The sequence below is a fragment of the Pyrus communis genome, chromosome 8, assembly GCF_041283825.1.
Source record: "Pyrus communis isolate YQ-2024b chromosome 8, ASM4128382v1, whole genome shotgun sequence".
NCBI lineage: Eukaryota > Viridiplantae > Streptophyta > Magnoliopsida > Rosales > Rosaceae > Pyrus > Pyrus communis.
In genome coordinates, this window is record NC_142572.1 from 18154943 (window position 1) to 18172706 (window position 17764).

Genomic DNA, 17764 nt, shown 5'->3' on the forward strand with positions numbered 1-17764 from the left:
ACACGTCATCATGATGGATCGAAGAGCCTCGACATCAAACATTCTAGCTGCACTCCTGACAATGGCCCAACGAGCTTGCAGGATGCCAAAACAACGCTCGACATCCTTCCTACACCCTTCTTGACACTTTGCGAAGTGTTTATCTTTTTCACTCTGCAGGTGTGGCACTGTTTTGACAAATGTTGACCACCTTGGGTAAATACCATCTGCAAGGTAGTATGGTCCCTCGTATTTAGTACCATTAACCCAATATGTGCATCTCGGCCCACGCCCTTGTAGCAGTTCGTCAAACACTGGAGATTGGGCAAGGACATTTAGGTCATTCTGAGCTCCTGGAACACCAAAAAAAGCATGCCAAATCCATGTATCAAAAGAAGCCACCGCTTCCAAAATGATGCTTTTGGCTCCTTTTCTGTCGCCATAAGCTCCTTGCCACGCACTTGGACAGTTTTTCCATGTCCAGTGCATGCAGTCGATGCTTCCAATCATGCCAGGGAAGCCTCGCATCTCACCCTTCCTTAGAAGCCTTCGCATGTCCCTTGGCGTGGGTTGCCGAAGGTACTCATTGGTGTAGAGGGCTTCAATTGCAGAGCAAAACCGCATCAGGGACTCCAGAACTGTTGTTTTTCCCATCCTTGCGATCTCATCCACTTGATCTGCAGATGCTCCATATGCAAGCATTCGCAAGGCAGCCGTAATTTTTTGCTCAGGAAGAAGACCTAGCACATGAAAAGCATCCTCTTTTTGCACAAAATATGGATCATGGTTGCAAACATCACTCATGATTTTAGCGAACAAACTTCGTTGCATTCTAAAACGACGTCTAAAAACATGATTAGGGTAAACGCTGTTGGGAATAAAATAATCTTCCAAGAGATCTTTACCTCGTCTTTCCCTTCTTCTATCGATGTTTGCCGCACGTCCGGGTTTGGCTATCTGACCCATAGCTTGCATGATACGGCGGGAATGTGAGGCCCTCCGCCTTCTATGGTGATCATCCTCATCTTCCTCCATTGCGAAGACCTCATCTCCACCTCCATCTTGGTCAAGATTGACCAATTCTTCCTGTTGTGCCAACAACATTTTCTGCTGCTCTTGCAACTGTTTATATGCTCTCCTTGAAGAAGACATTGTAAGAACTCAAGATTTGAAAACGATAAAGAAGAATTCTGAGCTAAAAAAAAGGATTGAGTTTAGTGTGAGGATGGATGTAGGGATGTAGGGTTTATATGGACAAAAAAAAAGAAGATGAGGTTCTGGACAATGCCACGTGGCACTACGTGATTGGTTGAAAATCTTAGCGGAAATCTATTCAAAAAATAGTACGTTCGGATAATGACACGTGGCGTGACGAGATTGGTTAAAAATCTTATCGAAATATTACCTAAATTATTGTAAACAGGAAGTGACACGTGGGTTGTCGGGATTGGTTGAAAATCTTAGCGGAAATCTATTCAAAAAATAGTACGTTCGGATAATGACACGTGGCGTGACGAGATTGGTTAAAAATCCTATTCGAAATTAAAACTATTTTTTTTTATTATTTTATAAAAAAATTATTTAATATTTTAAATGGACTGGGTGCCAGCGCATTTTGTAGGGGTGGAGATCGTTTGTGCCAGCGCATTTTTAGACTAGGTGCCAGCACATTTTTTTTTGGGGTGGAGAAGCTTTGGCCTATTACTGTTCATTGAGTATGTTACTGTTCAATTAAGTGGATAAATGGGCTGGGTGCTGGCACAAAGTGGATAGGGGTGGAGTAAGCAAAACCCACTGGCTAGGAGTAGACCATTCCACAATCATCCAAAATTCGTGATTGTCCACCCTAAATTTCAAGAACAATCCCTGCTTACATCCTCAATATTGTCATCCAAAATGTTTCATGCGTTCACATAACCATGATAAGAAGTTTAAATTTTCTAACTTTCTATGCATCAAGTGTGCATTAAACGTCGAATTCTGTGAATTTTGGGACATACCGCGGTGGCCAGACAAGGTGTGAGCAATAGCCCCAGAGAGGTAATATCACAGAGGCGGACTTGAACATCTTCGGTTCCGGCAGCAATGAGCATGTGAGAAGTTGCCAACGGCGACATTGCAGTTCGGGACACCTTCCCCGGCATCTTCAAGTCCATCAGCACCTGCGTCGTATTCGTATCCCAAACATTGATGTGATGATCGTACGACCCCGTCACAAACGGTCCGGTGTCGACGGGATACCACACCGCGAACTTATGCCCGTGCTCGTGCTGCTTATCCACCGCAAACAGGCACTTGTGCCTCGCGATAACTCCGTTGCCTAAGTAATCGGTCCCGCGCTGGACATCGACCACGGCAGCGGAAGCATCGGAGGCGCCGGATAACAGGTACCGGCCCTCCGTCAAATCGAGCTGGAGAGAGTTGACGGAGCCGTGGTGAGGGGAGATGATGTCTTTGTGATTGGAGAGTAGGAGCGTTTGGATCCGGGTCGACTTGATTCGATTCGAGAACAAATTTGGGCGGAGCTTGCCCGCTTCCCTGTCTCCGATTTTCCGCCACACTTTCGGAGCATCTTCTTCTTCTTGTACCAAATGCAAAAGCGAAGCACAGGTTCACAACGCAACGATGTCGTATCGCAGTGTTCTCTCTCACACTCTGAAGTATGAATTCGTTTTCTGTTCTTCCGGGCTTCGCTTTGATTTTCCTGGTCAACTCGGACGAACTCGGACAGATTCGGGTTCGGGTTATAATGGCTGACAAATGATGCGTCAGCAAAACGACAGCGTAAGCCTTTCCAAAATCGAAGACTGGGGTTTGTGTTGTGAATGAGAGTGTCAACTTCCGTTCTCGAATGATGAATTCAATATTTAAATAGGACTGGCCTATTGGCTATTGTGAGGAATGTGATTATTGTGATAAATTCAAGAATACTACTTTATTGTTGAACTCCTAATCATAAATGAACACATGTCTAATTATAATATTTTGTTTTAATTATTTGAACACGTGTCTATTTATGATTGAGATTCAACAAAAGATTCTGCTATTCTTTCAGCAGTAAAGTAGTTTCTACATTCAATGCTTAACCTAGAATCCACTAGGCACCAAAATCATTTGGAATTAAGGAGTTGAGATCTTCTTCGGATCTTTGTGCCGGAGCTTAAGGACTCAAAGACTGAGGTCGTTGAAGAGAGAGAAAAAAATATCAGAACCATTGATTTGTGTGAAGTCGGCCAGTAAAATTAGCTTATAAGGACTGCATAATTTAAAATGAGGACCATTACAAAGAAACAAACAACATGTAATTTCCTCCATGTGTATCATTCTTTTACAATTCCCAACTGTCAATTCTTTTACATGTTTCCAGCTGTGACAACCAACAACTTCCAAAATTGTTAAATTCTGAAACGGTATTGCAAATGGCCTTTAGATTTGGGTCTGCTTGTGGGGAATTCTTCTTCCTCTGATGCATCGAGTTCTGCATTTCCTCAAGCCTAAAGCACTTAAATTTGGAAAGGTGGCATCTACATGCCCAATACCTCGAAGGAAAGCTACTTGCTTTTTAGAGCATGCACCATAAAACTTAATCTATCTGAGTTTGCAAAAGATCCACACCAACTCTCTATATTGCTGGGCAACTTCAACTTTCCTAGCTTGGGAAATGAATCTTGAAACATTACAGGCCAATGTGGGGATGTTTTACAACATGCATGGCAAAAAAATATGGGTCTTCAATAACTTTTATTCATTTGAGCAGAAAGAAATGTTCTATTTCACTTGATAAATTTCAATAGAAGTACTCTTATTAGGGTGTAAACCTATGGATAGTCCTATAGTAGAAAAACATCACTTGAGTATTTACCCAGATTAGGTTTCTGTTGATAGGGGTAGGTATCAAAGAATTGTGGGGAGATTACTTTATTATCTCATACTCATACTGATATTGCATATGTTGTGCTTGTTGTAAGTCAGTTTATGCACTCGCCCAGTGAAGATCACATGGCTGCGGTAATGCGAATTTTGGTATATCTGAAGTCTACACTCGTTAAATGAATACTTTATGGAAAACATGGACATCTAAAGGTTGAGAGGTTTTAAGTTGTAGATTGGGCTAACAATGTTACTGACAGATGGTCTACATCTGGATATTTTACGTTTGTTAGAGGTAATTTGGTTACGTGGCATAGCAAGAAGCAAAAAGTGGTGTAAAGGTCGTTTGCGACAGTTGAGTATCACACTGAATATGTGAACTTCTTTGGTTACGTAAACTTTTGAGATGTCTTGGTTTTGAATCAAAGAAGGCTATGGAGTGATATTGTGACAATAAATGTGAAAGGGAGATAGCTAATAATCCGGAACATGATCGAACAAAGAATGTGGAGGTTGATTGACACTTCGTCAAGGAAAATCTTGAAAGGAAAATTGTGTCTATATCGTTTATGAGTTCAGGAGAGCAGTTAGTTGATATTCTTACTCATGCGGTATCTAGTAAGGTTTTCCAATACTCAATTATCAAGTTGGGCATGTATGATATTTATACACCAACTTGAGGGGAGTGTTGATTTGAGTCTTAATTGTAAATGTTGTTATTTGAAGTAGGATTAGGATGTGTAATCTTTAGAATTTAGTGTCCTTATATTTTGTAATTACTTTCCTTATAAAATAAGATATAAATACCTGTATATTGTAAACCCTAAAAGATAAATAATATAACGTAGTTTTCAAAGTATTTCTTCTTCTATTCCCCCTCCCCCCAAAACAAGCATCATCTTTCCAAATTCACTCATTTTCTCTAATTTAAGTATGTACACCATCACACTCCTTTTATGTTTTCTTCGTGTTGATCCAACCACACTATTCTTCTATCACACTCATCTTTTATTTATTTTTTATTTTAACCGACCACTGATCTTCTCGTACAATTTCCCCCAAAGAACCATCTCCATTCTCATTATTTTCTACAACCCGTCCCCTATTCATCACTCTTTCTTTTTCTCTTCCTCTCTCTCTCTCTCTCTCCCCCTCTTTTATTTATTTTTTATTTTTTATTTTTTATTTTTGGAGTTCTTTTCTTTTTTCACTCACCTTCCACACCCCTTCTTCCTTACTACACAATCTTGTGTGTGTCTCTCTCTTCACTAGTTAATATTGATGCATAACTCAATTTGAGTTCCACAGAGCAATTCTCTTGGAATATAGCTTTCTCGGTTGTACAAGTCTTAATCACGACATCGTCTTCTTCCGTCATGACTCCCATTAGTGAGGTTGACTGGCCAAAGGCAACGTTGTCGTTGTAGCTTGGAGTCCCGACACATCTGACGTCTTGCTGGCAATGTAGCTTTTGGTGGCGTTGAAGGTGCAGGATGGCATTTTATGATAATATGTGGGTTCATGATTTTTGGATTGTAAAAATTTGTTATGTGAGAGAGGAGATTATGTTGATGAATAAAGATATATAAGAAATTAGGTTGGCCATGGTGAGCTTGTTAAGTAACGTGATGACAAGAAGAATCCATTGTAAGGAATTTGATGTGTTGGTGTTGGTTCTTTGGTTTCAAATGCTTTCTTCACCCTTTGGTTTGTGATTCACGTCTAATCTACTTGCACAAAAGTTACTAGTTTTGGTTGATTGGTGGTGTGTTTTCATGGTTACAGGATAGAGGCATAGGGTAGTATAAATCTAGTAAAACACAATGACACACCGAATTTAAGTGGTTCGCCAATTTGGCTACGTTCACTAGAGTTGCATATGCATTTGGATTTCACTATATAAGGGAGATTTACAAAACACAATGAAGATGGTCTAGAGCCTTTACATAAGGTAAAAGAAAGGGAAGGTGGGTGGTCTGAGAATGAGAGATCTTTCTTGTAGCTGTTGCGTTGTTGCTGGTGTGGTGTTGTTCCTCCCGTACGTGTTCTTTCCTCCTTCTGCCTTTATGAAGAAATCAATGGAATCCTCATTTAAGTCTTCAATGACACATTTCAATTCTTTTGCAACACTTGGAACATCAAGCATTGAAAGCATCAGTAACTAATCATGATTATAATTATTACCGTGAATGTGGACAACTACCCAAAAGCCACGTCCTACTCTAAGGGATATAGTAGAATCTCACCCTTCCAATTTTGGGGAGTGAATCATGACCATACATTAACTCATAATTTGCCACCTCACCATTTGGTTAAAATATCATACCAATTCTAGCTAGATTTATTTCACTTCAAGCTTAACTCTTAGCTCGTTGCTGTTAGTTACACTTTAAACCATGAAAAAAAGGCTAGTAAGGTGAATCAATTCTATTGGCATGTAAATGATAAATAATAGGCCTAACAATGCAGTCTACAAATAAACATTTCCGGTAAATCTTACTTTATTCTCGTATATAGTGAAATATATATGTATTAGTTAACTAACGAAGAAAAGAACTTAGTAGATTAAATATTAGAGTAAAGCACAAATTAAAAATACTTTGATACATACATAGATATATACACACACACATTTTCTTTTTAAATACAGGTATTACAACTTCAAATCTAATAATAGGATGTAATGGGCAAATTTCATTAGTTTAAAGACTGATTTTTTTGAAAAATAATTTAGAGACTAAATCGGCAGCTAGAAAAATCACCTTAGCTTAGTAACAGTGGATTTCCAATTTTACCCCCGTATCTTTTTTGTTTTTTCAACTTTGCCATGTTGCTTAGCTGTCAAATGGAGAACAGAATGGTGATGCGTGGTTTTCACCGCTTCTTCCCTCTCCCTCTTCGCCTCATCCGGTAGAAATTCGTTTCTGTCGCTCACAATTCGCGAAAGAAAATTCTAAACCTCAAACAAACAAATCGCATAAACCTCAAACCCAACAAAAGTAATGAAATAATCAGCAAAAGTAATGAAAATGTTACGTGTTAGCAATCAAAGCAACCAACATATGACATAAACTAATAGCCTATCGGAATTGTAGCTACAAATCTCCATCAAAATTCTTGAGCGGAACCATAAAAGTTGCTATTCCTCACAAGACAATGTTGCTGAGAACGAAACACAGGTGATATTTCATAACTATGTGTTGAGCGGAACCATAAAATTATGTGTTTGCTCCTGTCTTATTCGTGATGCCCGGGCTGCCCGTTGTTTTTCTTCTTTTGCACAGCGTTGCCCACTCGTCCTCCTTTGTCTTGCCATGCGTCGATCATCCTGGATAGGTCTTCTTCAATTGGATCTCTCCAAATTTCTTTCGGTTTCCATTTGCTTCTCTCAGCCTTCCTCTCTCTCTCTCTCTCTCATCGCTACTCACTCTCGCTTTTCCGATGAATTTGCAGTCAAAATTGGGCACGATGCGTCCCCAAATCACCACCAATGGAAGGTAGTTGGAGAATCGTGTCAGATTAATCCTCAAATTTCGAATTTTATTTTTTATTTGATTTCTCTTAATGCATGTTTAAGATTAGTGTTCGTGGAGGTGATTTGAGATGGATTTCAAGCTGGATTGCAGAGATAAGTAACTTAATAAGAATCGTGATTATTGAAAGAAAAAATGGATAAAAATCAAAGTCGCCCAGTATTTGGAACACTTTCCGTGTAAAGAAGCCGAAATTATAGTAATCTTCCTTTTATTTGATGGTTGTGTTAGGCATATTATGGTTTTCCTATCTGTTAATAGGGGTTCGGGAGTTCACTAAAATCGCTTCGAATTTGCTTTAGTTTTGATCAGAAGAGGAGGCAGAGGCAGCTAGTGCTGCTCTTGCTGTGACCCAGGAAGTTCTCGTGTTCGTCAACAATATCTCTATGCATCCGGAGACTTGGCTCAATTTTCGACGGTGATGAAGATTCAGATGGTATACTCTGCTTCAATTTGTCCATTTCTTTGTGTAATTCAATTCAATGTGCTTTGTTTTCACGAAACTAAATGCATAGTAGTGATACTAATATTCAATTCTCTAGATGCATGTGTGGCACATTCGGTAAATAATAAGGCTGTAGAATTGCACATTCGATAAAACCTTCTGTCTTCCTTTGCGGACGAGCCGAATGATTATGAGCTTCCAGTCCTTTTGAGTAATATTTTTACCAATTATTTTTTTTGTTGAGTAAACCAATTTTTTTAGAAAAGGAAAGAATGCTTTTAACAAATCACTTACAAAAAATTCATACACATACTCATCCATATACAGGTTTTCTACAAAATGATCATCCTATTTTCAATGCGTAGTTAATCAATGATCCGAATTGTTCACTTTCTTTCAAGAATACAAATAATCAGCTAAACCAACAATTGATTAGGTGTTCGATTGTTTCGACATTTTCATTACAATTTTGTCTAATGAGTCATGATTTTGTGTATATTTTAGGATTTGAATGATTGTTTGCAAGAATAACCCTTGAATATGAGGGTTAAATATAAACATAGTTTCGATCACTAAAACGCATTATGTAAAATGAGAATAACTTTATGAAGATATAATAATATATAGAACCCCAAAATAATGTTTTCTCCAACCTACCTAACCCAATGCCAAATAATGTTTTGCATATTTCTACAATGATGTAATCTGGCCATTGAAGGGATCTCAGAATGAGAAGGTGATCAAGTGTGCTTCTGAAGTTTTGTCTCATGAATTCAACAATATGATTCAACAATCTTTAAACATTTTCACGTTTTTTTTGGTAAAGGATGAATTCAAAATGTGAATAAGAAAGATAACATGCTGACATCTGTTCATTCACCAGGTAAAAAAAAAGTATGTGTCTTTTACTCAATCAACTCATTTTGTGTTCTAATTTAGAGTTATGAATCAGAGTATTGTTTGCCAATATAAAGAGCAGGATTATAAAATCATGAGATATTTGACATTTTATGTTAAACTGAATTAAGAGCACACTTTCATATACAATTTCATTTATATTTATTCAATCTAACAGTATAGTCCTAATGTTAGAGAAAACTATTCTTTTTTCTGATCAAGTAATATATTATTTTAGGACTCATAAACTTATACTATTTAAATTCAATAAATCTATGATACATTGGCTTAAGAATTGTTATTAACAGCACTAGAAAACCATCTTTCTGCATTCTTCTCTGTTTCATGCATAATTACAACATGATTTCATAATACATAATTACAACATCACTCACTGTCTCCGAATTCCAAATTTAGTTAAGAACAATGACAAATGACTGAAAAGCATGATGTTTTCAAAATTATTTGGTTGGCAGTCCTACTCAGTGATACGAACCGTAGGACTCCAATTGTCATTTATCCTTATATTAATAACGGGGAACCCGTGGAAAACATGATGGCTCCTTCTGGGGAAAATTGTGCCCCCCAACCCAAATGCCAAAATCAGGTGGCTTGAGAATAAGTGTTTTTCAGATAGAATATTGTACTTGAATCATCAATTAAGTTACAATTTAACAAAAATACGTAAAAAGGGTTAACAACCAGTTTAAGAAATACTATTTGTCTTTGATGGTAGTTATATGCATGTGTGTAGTGTTGTGAAATAAATATTATGTATGTGTTGATTTTTTTTAAGAGATAAGTACACACGTACACAATAGATTTTTGTTAAAACAAATTATATGCATGATATCTTTTTTTACTGTCAATGAGCGCATTCTTTCTCACACATTATTGTACAACAATCTGTGTTGTAGATGGATTAACTAATTTTTCTACCCAATATCATTTCTTTGTTATACTTGGTAATTTTTGTGGCCATTATTCACATGCAGCTTATGAAAAATTATGACTAATTTTTGCTGGATTCTTTATTTGGGTGATCTAATTTGTAACAGAGGATCCACAGAGAAAAAAGAGTAAATCTCAAGAGTGCAGAATCATTGACGGTCAGCACCAAACAAGTTCGGTAACTCATACTAGAAGCCGCTATATTTTGAACAATTGTTTAAATGTAGAATGCTAACCTGTTTTTTTGTGCAAATATATTTTAGCTACCAGCTACTGTTCAGTGGTAAAAAAAACTACAGTTTTTGGAGTACATCAGTAAAATAAGAGCAGCTATATTTTGAACAACTCTTAATATGTATATAATATAATATCAGTGTAGATGGTTAAGTTATCAACAACTACTATATGGTTTTATGTGAATACTTTGTACATGTTTTGTATAAATAGTTTCTACATATCCATATACCAACACTTAATCCCTTATTTGCATACTGAACTTATAATTCGCTTGACACTCCCGCGGCAACGCGTGGGTTAAATCTCTAGTATCCTCTAAGCATGCATGTTGGTTGGAGTCAAATGCAGAATCATAGAATCAGAAATTAAGATCATAGAATCAGAAATTAAGGTAAGCTATATACATTTCATTTGAAGTTTCCTTTTATAGAATTTGCTTCACTGGTGCAGATAATGTTATAACTGTTTTAATGGTTTGATGGATGATTCAGAACTGCTTCTTTGTATGCAGATTACCATATGTATTTGAGAGCACAGCTGATGTAAGTTCTCTCTCTCTCTCTCTCTCTCTCTGCATCGATCTGTTTTGTCTGTCAACTTTGCTTATAACTTACTCTCCTAGTATTTCCCGTATCAGGAAAATTTTACCGATCGCAAATGATAAATGTTACGAGCATGGGAAAGGCATAACCAATATTAATTCAGCTTTTCAGGTATGCATGGATTCCAGATTCAAGCCATCACTTCCGTTTAGTATGTTGTTTATCAATTTGTGATCATAACCCCGTCAGGCAGTGTTACTATTGTGAATGTTATGTGAGAAAGCAAAGAAAATTCTAATGGGAGAAAGCAAAGTTAAGGTGAAGATTTTGGTTTGCCCTTTAGCTTTCATTAAGTTCAATGCTAATTAGGGGTTTTTCTTCATGTTTTCTTTCGTGTTTCAACTTCCGATTTCACTCAATTTTATGTACTTGCTGAACACCTTCTTTGTTTTACAAAATGTTTGTATATTCCCAAATAGTTATACGAAGTACCAACACTACTTAGATCACACTGATAGTACTTGGACCTGAAAAAATAATGGTCAAACAGATCTTTTCTCAAAGTCAAATCTCAATTGTACAAATGACTGATTTTTTAAATGTGTTGTTAACGTTTGATCGTTTTATAGTTTTATTAAATTCCAGATTCTGAACCCTGATATAGTTTTATTAAGGCTTCAAAAAATAAAAAATTTTCTACTTATTAAGGCTTCAAAAAATAAATATGTGGTTTGATATGTTGGATTATCCATTATGTAGATTTGGGATTTTGGAAGTAATACTAACTGGAATTAAACAGGTTGCTTAATTGGTGGACAGATTAAGCCACTGTGAGAAAGTGAGGTGCCATGTGTTATAGGTGCTAATTTAGTTTCCTGCTTTTGCATCTTTCTAATTTTTCCTTATGCCGAGTCCTGCAACATTAACTCTGTTATCGAAGTAACGTTTACAATTACCTTGGGCAGTTCTATACTAAATTGCAGGAAAAGATACATGCAAAGGAGATGGAGAATAATTTGCAAGCCAGGTATGAGGTGGTATTCAATCGATGGTGGTCAACCGAAACCTGTGTGTGAATTATGTTCTTATTATGAATGTTGTCTGTTCTTTTACAGGAAACTCTAGAAGCTGAGATTAGAATGTTCAGGAAGAAACTGACATTTAAAGAACTCCAATGCCAATCTTCTATCAGGAGCCTCCACCTCCTAAAGCGGACCTGAAGAAGGTATATCTTTTTTCCTTCAAAATCACAAATAGCATGATGTATATTATTTTGTTCATGTGCAATTTCCAGTTCTCTGGTGAATCTGATTCCACGCTTTAGTTTGGAAGACTCTTATTTTTGTCATATATAGAAAAGTGGTGGGGCGTGCAAGTACAGTATTGATGGACTTCTAAATGGTGGTTAGTTTAGTTTATAAATTTGTTATGCATGTGCTCTCTAACCTTGAGCATGTCTTCATCATGATCACAGAAGGCCATGATCCAGTTGGACACATGCTGGTTGCATGTTTCTTATATTACAGTTATCTGTGTAGGATGCCTTTGGTAGATGTTCCCCTTATATTTCTTATTTTAGTAGGATGTGCAACTTTTAGCAATTGCTTACTTGGTATACTGGTCCTAAGTTATTTTTCCATTCTTCAATATTGTACGGGTAATTTTCCTTCAGGTTCGACAGGAAGAGAGTGCATCTTTTATCACTTGTACTTCTGAGTTCATGCACCTTTTTCATTCTTTGCAAATTGAACATGTTAATCAAGCCAATCCTTCAAGTTATCAATCACTTAATCATACTCTCACAATCCTACCCCATTCAGTCTGTTGGTTGGAATGGTGGTCGTATCTGAGTTATTTTTGACAGTTACAGCTACCATGCTCCATTTGATTGGAAAGGAGGCACCGCAGGCGTATTTTGATGCTGCCAACAACTGTTTTACCAAAAATTGCACTGTGTATTACAGTTCTTACTTTGTTAGTATACCGAAAGCTTATAAAAAATCGATGTCAAGTATCTTGACTAATATGTAGTCTAAACACGCATTCCTACTACGACTAATTAAGTTGGCACTGCATTGTGATAATCTTGCTTCACTGTACTTGGCTGTTATAGTGTTATTTGACAGCATCTGCTTTATTTTGGCCTAGACGACTTTAGTGCAATTGATGCAGATACCAGCAACAAGAGCCAATCTCCCAAGCTCGGACGTAAGAAGAGCTTACTTCCTGCAGTTTCTGAAGCAAACCGTAATATCAATGGTCAGTCTAGCAGGTTAAGTCTGGATGAGAAAGTACCTCAGAACACTGCTAGAGGGCCTTCTCCTGTGTATCCAAAGAAGCCACAACGGAAGTCTCTTCCTAGACTCCCGAACTTTTGTTGCGGAGAATTGTTGGTACTGCTTGAGCAATGCTTAGTTTGTACTGTGTTTCTTTGGCAGTCAGGTGAGCAATCCTTAATTTTGATGAATTTAATTTTTTCGTTTTGAAGCTGAAATTGGCGTCTGGGAGGGAATATTGCGTCAAGATGGTCTTGGAGGCCGTCCAGGGAGAGCATTTGTTAGGTCATTATTTGAGAATGTAATATTACCTATTCAAAAATTTAATTTGAAAACTAAATATCATAAGCAAACAATTATTTTAAAGTATTCGAAATTTAATTTAAAATGTGCAGAAAATTGTCTTCAGTAAAACCCAAAACCAGTACACACAAAAATAACAAACATGTTAATAAGAGAACTAACTATGCAGCAAAGTTGTTGTTTCTTTATATACATTGAGTGTAGTTTTGCCATCACCACCACCACGACCCATCATCAACATCTGCATCACCTTCACCTTCACTCTCGTCTTTACAATCATCAAAGATTCCGTCATCAATAACATCATTTCCAACACCAACACTAGCAAACATCATCTAATTATTTCATTTTTTTGGTAAAATAAAACGTCATCTAATTCATCCCACCATTTATAATATACTTCTTCCTCTGTTATCTGCACTCCTTGTAGTTCTGGGGAGCTCTTCCATTCAAAGCGGTTAATCTTCAACTTAGGGCATTCATATATATATTTACAGTTTTCAAGGATGGGAATTTGACAATGCAATTTCCAGAGAAGAAATCTTGCAGACTTGGTAGAGAGAAGAAATCTTGCAGACTTGGTAGAGATAAAAGGTTCAAACGTTGCAACTGGCAAAAAGAAATCTCACCATCATCTCTTGCATCATCTCCATCTGATGTCGTTGCCCCTATTTCTGTCATTCTTTCACAACTCCCAACGATCATTTCTCTTAGCCGCTTTAAAGTTTTGGCTATCGTATATGTTGCTAAATATTTCAAGCTGTGACAACCAACTACATTCAAAGTTGTTAAATTCTTGAAGGGAATAGCAGATGACCCTAGATCCTTCAATGCAGAACAATCCACCACTCGTAGAACTTCCAAGTTTGGAAAAACTGGGCCTGCTTATGGGACACTAACTCTAGTTTCTTGGCATTTAATTGTAATTTTTGAATATTAATTACGTTGTGTGGGAGACATTCATACCGAAACTAGTGTGGGATACATTTGTACCTATACTTGTATAGACATCAAAGTACTCTCTCACATCTGACACATCTGACGTCTTGTTGGCAATGTGGCTTTTGGTGGTGTTGAAGGTGTAGGATGACATTTTATGACAACATGTGGGTTCATGGTTTTTGGACTGTAAAAATTTGTTAGAGATTATGTTGATGAATAAAGATATAAGAAATAGGTTGGCAATGGTGAGCTTGTTAAGTAACGTGATGACAAGAAGAATCCATTGTAAGGAATTTGATGTGTTGGTGTTGGTTCTTTGGTTCCAAATGCTTTCTTCACCCTTTGGTTTGTGATTCACGTCTAATCTACTTTGCACAAAAGTTACTATTTTTGGTTGATTGGTGGTGTGTTTTCATGGTTAGAGGATAGATGCAGAGAGTAGTATAAATCTAGTAAAACACAATGACACACCGAATTTAAGTGGTTCACCAATTTGGCTACGTCCACTAAAGTTGCATTGGATTTAACTATGTACGAGAGATTTACAAAATACAATGAAGATGGTCTAGAGCCTTTACATAAGGTAAAAGAAATGGAAGGTGGGTGGTCTGAGAAGGAGAGATCTTTCTTCTAGCTGTTGTGTTGTTGCTGGTGTGGTGTTGTTCCTCCCGTACTTTTCTTTCCTCCTTTGGCCTTTATGGAGAAAGAAATGGAATCCTCAATTAAGCCTTTGATGACACATTTCAATTCTTTTGTAGCACTTAGACATCAAGCATTGAAAGCATCAGTAACTAATCATGATTATAATCATTACCATGCATGTGGACAACTATCCACAAGCCACGTCCAACTCTAAGGGATATAGAATCCCACCTTTCCAATTTTGGGGAGTGAATCATCACCATCATTTCCTGCTTCATCTCCATCTGATGTCGTCGACCCTATTTCTATCATTCTTTCACAATCCCCAACCCCCATTTTTCTTAGCCGCTTTATAAAAACATTAAATTTAACGGGTAAAATTGAATATGACAAATTCAACAGTAAAAAAAAAAATAGTCCAAAATTAAATCAACAGCTAATGCAATGCTTTGTTTCAAGAGAATAGTCAGTCTAGTGATTTTTCATTATATATCGAAATCTAACTTTTTAAAGTTAAAATGTTCATAAAAATAAATTAGGATAATCTACATAATTTTTACTTTTTAAAAGGTTGCTTAATGGACATAATTGAGCTTAAATTAATTTCTTAATAATCTTTGTTTAAAAATTTAACTCAGAACGGTTGGAACAGAAAAATTGTTTTTGGGTTCAAACTTAATTTTTTTGTCCCTTTATTTGGAGATGGTCTTAGTATAGGTATAATATCAGACTTTTTTTTTTTTTTTTTTTTTTTTTTTAAAAAGATAGCTAAATCTTGCTTTGGTGTAAGATATATGAGATATGGATCCTGCTTTCAATAAGTTCATTCACTAAGAATTTAAGAACAATTTAAACAGAACAAAAAAACTCAATTATATGCCTAGACCTAAAACTTTGGTCAACTTCTCAGGGTTCTAAATGGATATTCAAAATTTTTTTTGTGACAGAATAGGAACGATCGGTTCCAATGTAGCCAAAGAAACTCAATTTTTTGTGACATTTTAGGATGCCATCTATGTATGGGAATGATTCAAGCTGCTATAATTGCTTATTATGTTTCATATTTTTGTGTATATGTCTGCTTTTTAAAGTCTTTCTTGCAGTTTACTTATATGCGCACTCTGGCATGCTAAGTTTTAGTTGAACCCACTGAAATCATGAAAGAACCAAATTTAGTTGGGTTTGGGAGAACAGATAAACATACATGGACATAATGTTTTATGGATTTTGATCAAATATTTAACTTTTTCACTAAAGGGGCAATGATGAGTTAGTGGGAGGGGCGCAATGATGAGTCGGATTGGATGGGTGACAGAAACTAGAGGATCTGAATCATGAGTTACTGAGAAGGAAAGACCTTGAAGAAAAAATCAAACAGTTGAGTGTCACATTTGGTTGTCGGAAGACATCGGTTATGTCTTTCCACAGGGAGTTTTAAGTCTAAGATTGAGAGTTTGAGAGCCAAAAATCCAGTTTCAATACCCAAATTTGTTGGATGTTGAAGATTATCAAGTGGCCTTATTAGCAGTATTTATGTAGGCTGTAATGTTTTTTTCTTTTCTATTCAGAATGATTCTTTCTAACTCGTGAGTATGTATCAATGTGGATTTCTGGTATGACCCTTTTTAATTCTTGTGATGTTTTGAGGGGTTTTTTTTATTTATTAATGATATTCTACTTTGAGAAGAGCATTTGGGCTAAACGAGATAAAATGCCATACATAATTAGGTATTGAACTCATCATTTATGTTAGTCGAATACGAGACTTCTCATTTACTACTATAGAGGAATATCACTGGCCTATAGAGTTACTACATATTCAAAGATCGTTAGAACCTTTCAAATGTAAAAGATTGCTCTTATGTTTTCGCGTCTTTCGTTCCAGCTTTAATGTTGTGTCATTTTTAGCTTGGATTTGGAACTCGAATAGTAGAGCATTTACCCACTAAACAAAATGAAGAGCAAAACAAAATGTCATGGAGTTTCTGCAAGGGAACAATAGTTTAGTTGGTTACTCTATATTCAAAGTCTCATGTCTAATTTCCTCTTCTTCAATATTGCTTGTGACATTAGACAAGATGGGGGAGTACAAAATAAAATTTGTGAGGTTGTTAGAGTTTCATCTTGTACTCCCCCATCTTCCCATTACATTACACCACACTGATAGTGCCATAGTGGGCTACAAGTGAAGCCACACTTCACATATTAAAGATTATCAAAAGGTGTTTAGCCCCAAAAAGTTTTAGGTAATTAATGCTTAATTAGGGTTGGAGATAAAAGTGTGATGGAAATTGAGTAGACCTAGCATTCGTGTCGTGTTTCTCGTGTTCGTGTCATTTTCGTGTTATACCCTATAGCTTAACGGGTCGTGTCGTGTAATACCCGTTAAAGTAAATAGGTAATATGACCCGACCCGAAATCAACTCGTTAATATTATCAGGTAATATGACCCGACTCCATTACCCGTTAAATATATTTTAAATCAATAAAAATGAACATGAAAAACATAATTTGACCCAAAAAAATGTAAAACATAATACTAAATAAGTATATACATACTAAATTTCGGAGTTGAACCCTTCATGAAAGTTGTAAAGCTTTTCATTACAAGCGATTACATTTTTCACACTTCTACAATAATTTTTATTAATTTTGCACTCAAATAAAAAAACATTGGAGGGTTTTAAAAATCTAAACGACCAAGTAATCATTGTCTAAGCGTTGAAGATGCAATTATGAACGTTTATTATGCTTTCACATCTTTCAGACTTATACATTAATGATTATGAATTTTGTTTATTTTGAACTCCTTTAAAAATACTATTCCTAAGAGTTTGTATGGTTTTAAAAATTCAAATGATTATATTCCCATCCTCAAAGCGTAGAGGATGTGGCTACGAGCGTTTGCATATTTTTTCATATTTTTCGCACATGTAAATTAGTTATTATAATTTTTTTAATGTGTTTAGTATTTTTAAATTACTTGATATTTTTATTTTTAATGTGTTTTATGATTTTTAATCTCAATCTTTGTGTACAATATAATATAAAAATAAATAAATAAATAAAACTTAAAATTTAAAATTTATATAGAATAATAATTAATAAACACTATATACATATTCATTATATCTATTGTATTTTATA

General features: G+C 36.1%; 1 protein-coding gene and 1 pseudogene across 50 annotated transcripts; one reads left to right on the forward strand and one right to left on the reverse strand.

Annotated features, from left to right (window-relative positions):
* Positions 1-1799: 1799 nt before the first annotated feature.
* LOC137717999 (WD repeat-containing protein ATCSA-1 pseudogene) lies at positions 1800-2591 on the reverse strand (annotated as a pseudogene).
* A 4129-nt stretch (positions 2592-6720) lies between these two features.
* LOC148695245 (uncharacterized) lies at positions 6721-14218 on the forward strand. 50 transcript variants are annotated; one of them, XM_088698692.1, is made up of 13 exons: positions 6722-7028; positions 7134-7362; positions 7644-7818; positions 8546-8563; positions 8654-8710; positions 9783-9848; positions 10424-10454; positions 10550-10772; positions 11254-11313; positions 11420-11481; positions 11570-11679; positions 12581-12896; positions 13531-14218. In XM_088698692.1, exons 11-13 carry the CDS (start codon positions 11629-11631, stop codon positions 13797-13799), a joined length of 636 nt encoding a protein of 211 aa, XP_088554818.1. In that variant the 5' UTR covers positions 6722-7028; positions 7134-7362; positions 7644-7818; positions 8546-8563; positions 8654-8710; positions 9783-9848; positions 10424-10454; positions 10550-10772; positions 11254-11313; positions 11420-11481; positions 11570-11628; the 3' UTR covers positions 13800-14218. The 50 variants fall into 50 exon arrangements, 37 of the variants coding, with proteins under 37 accessions (XP_088554818.1, XP_088554795.1, XP_088554793.1 ...); XM_088698669.1 differs by having other exon boundaries at positions 8654-8721; positions 9783-10454; XM_088698667.1 differs by having other exon boundaries at positions 9783-10454.
* Positions 14219-17764: the final 3546 nt, after the last annotated feature.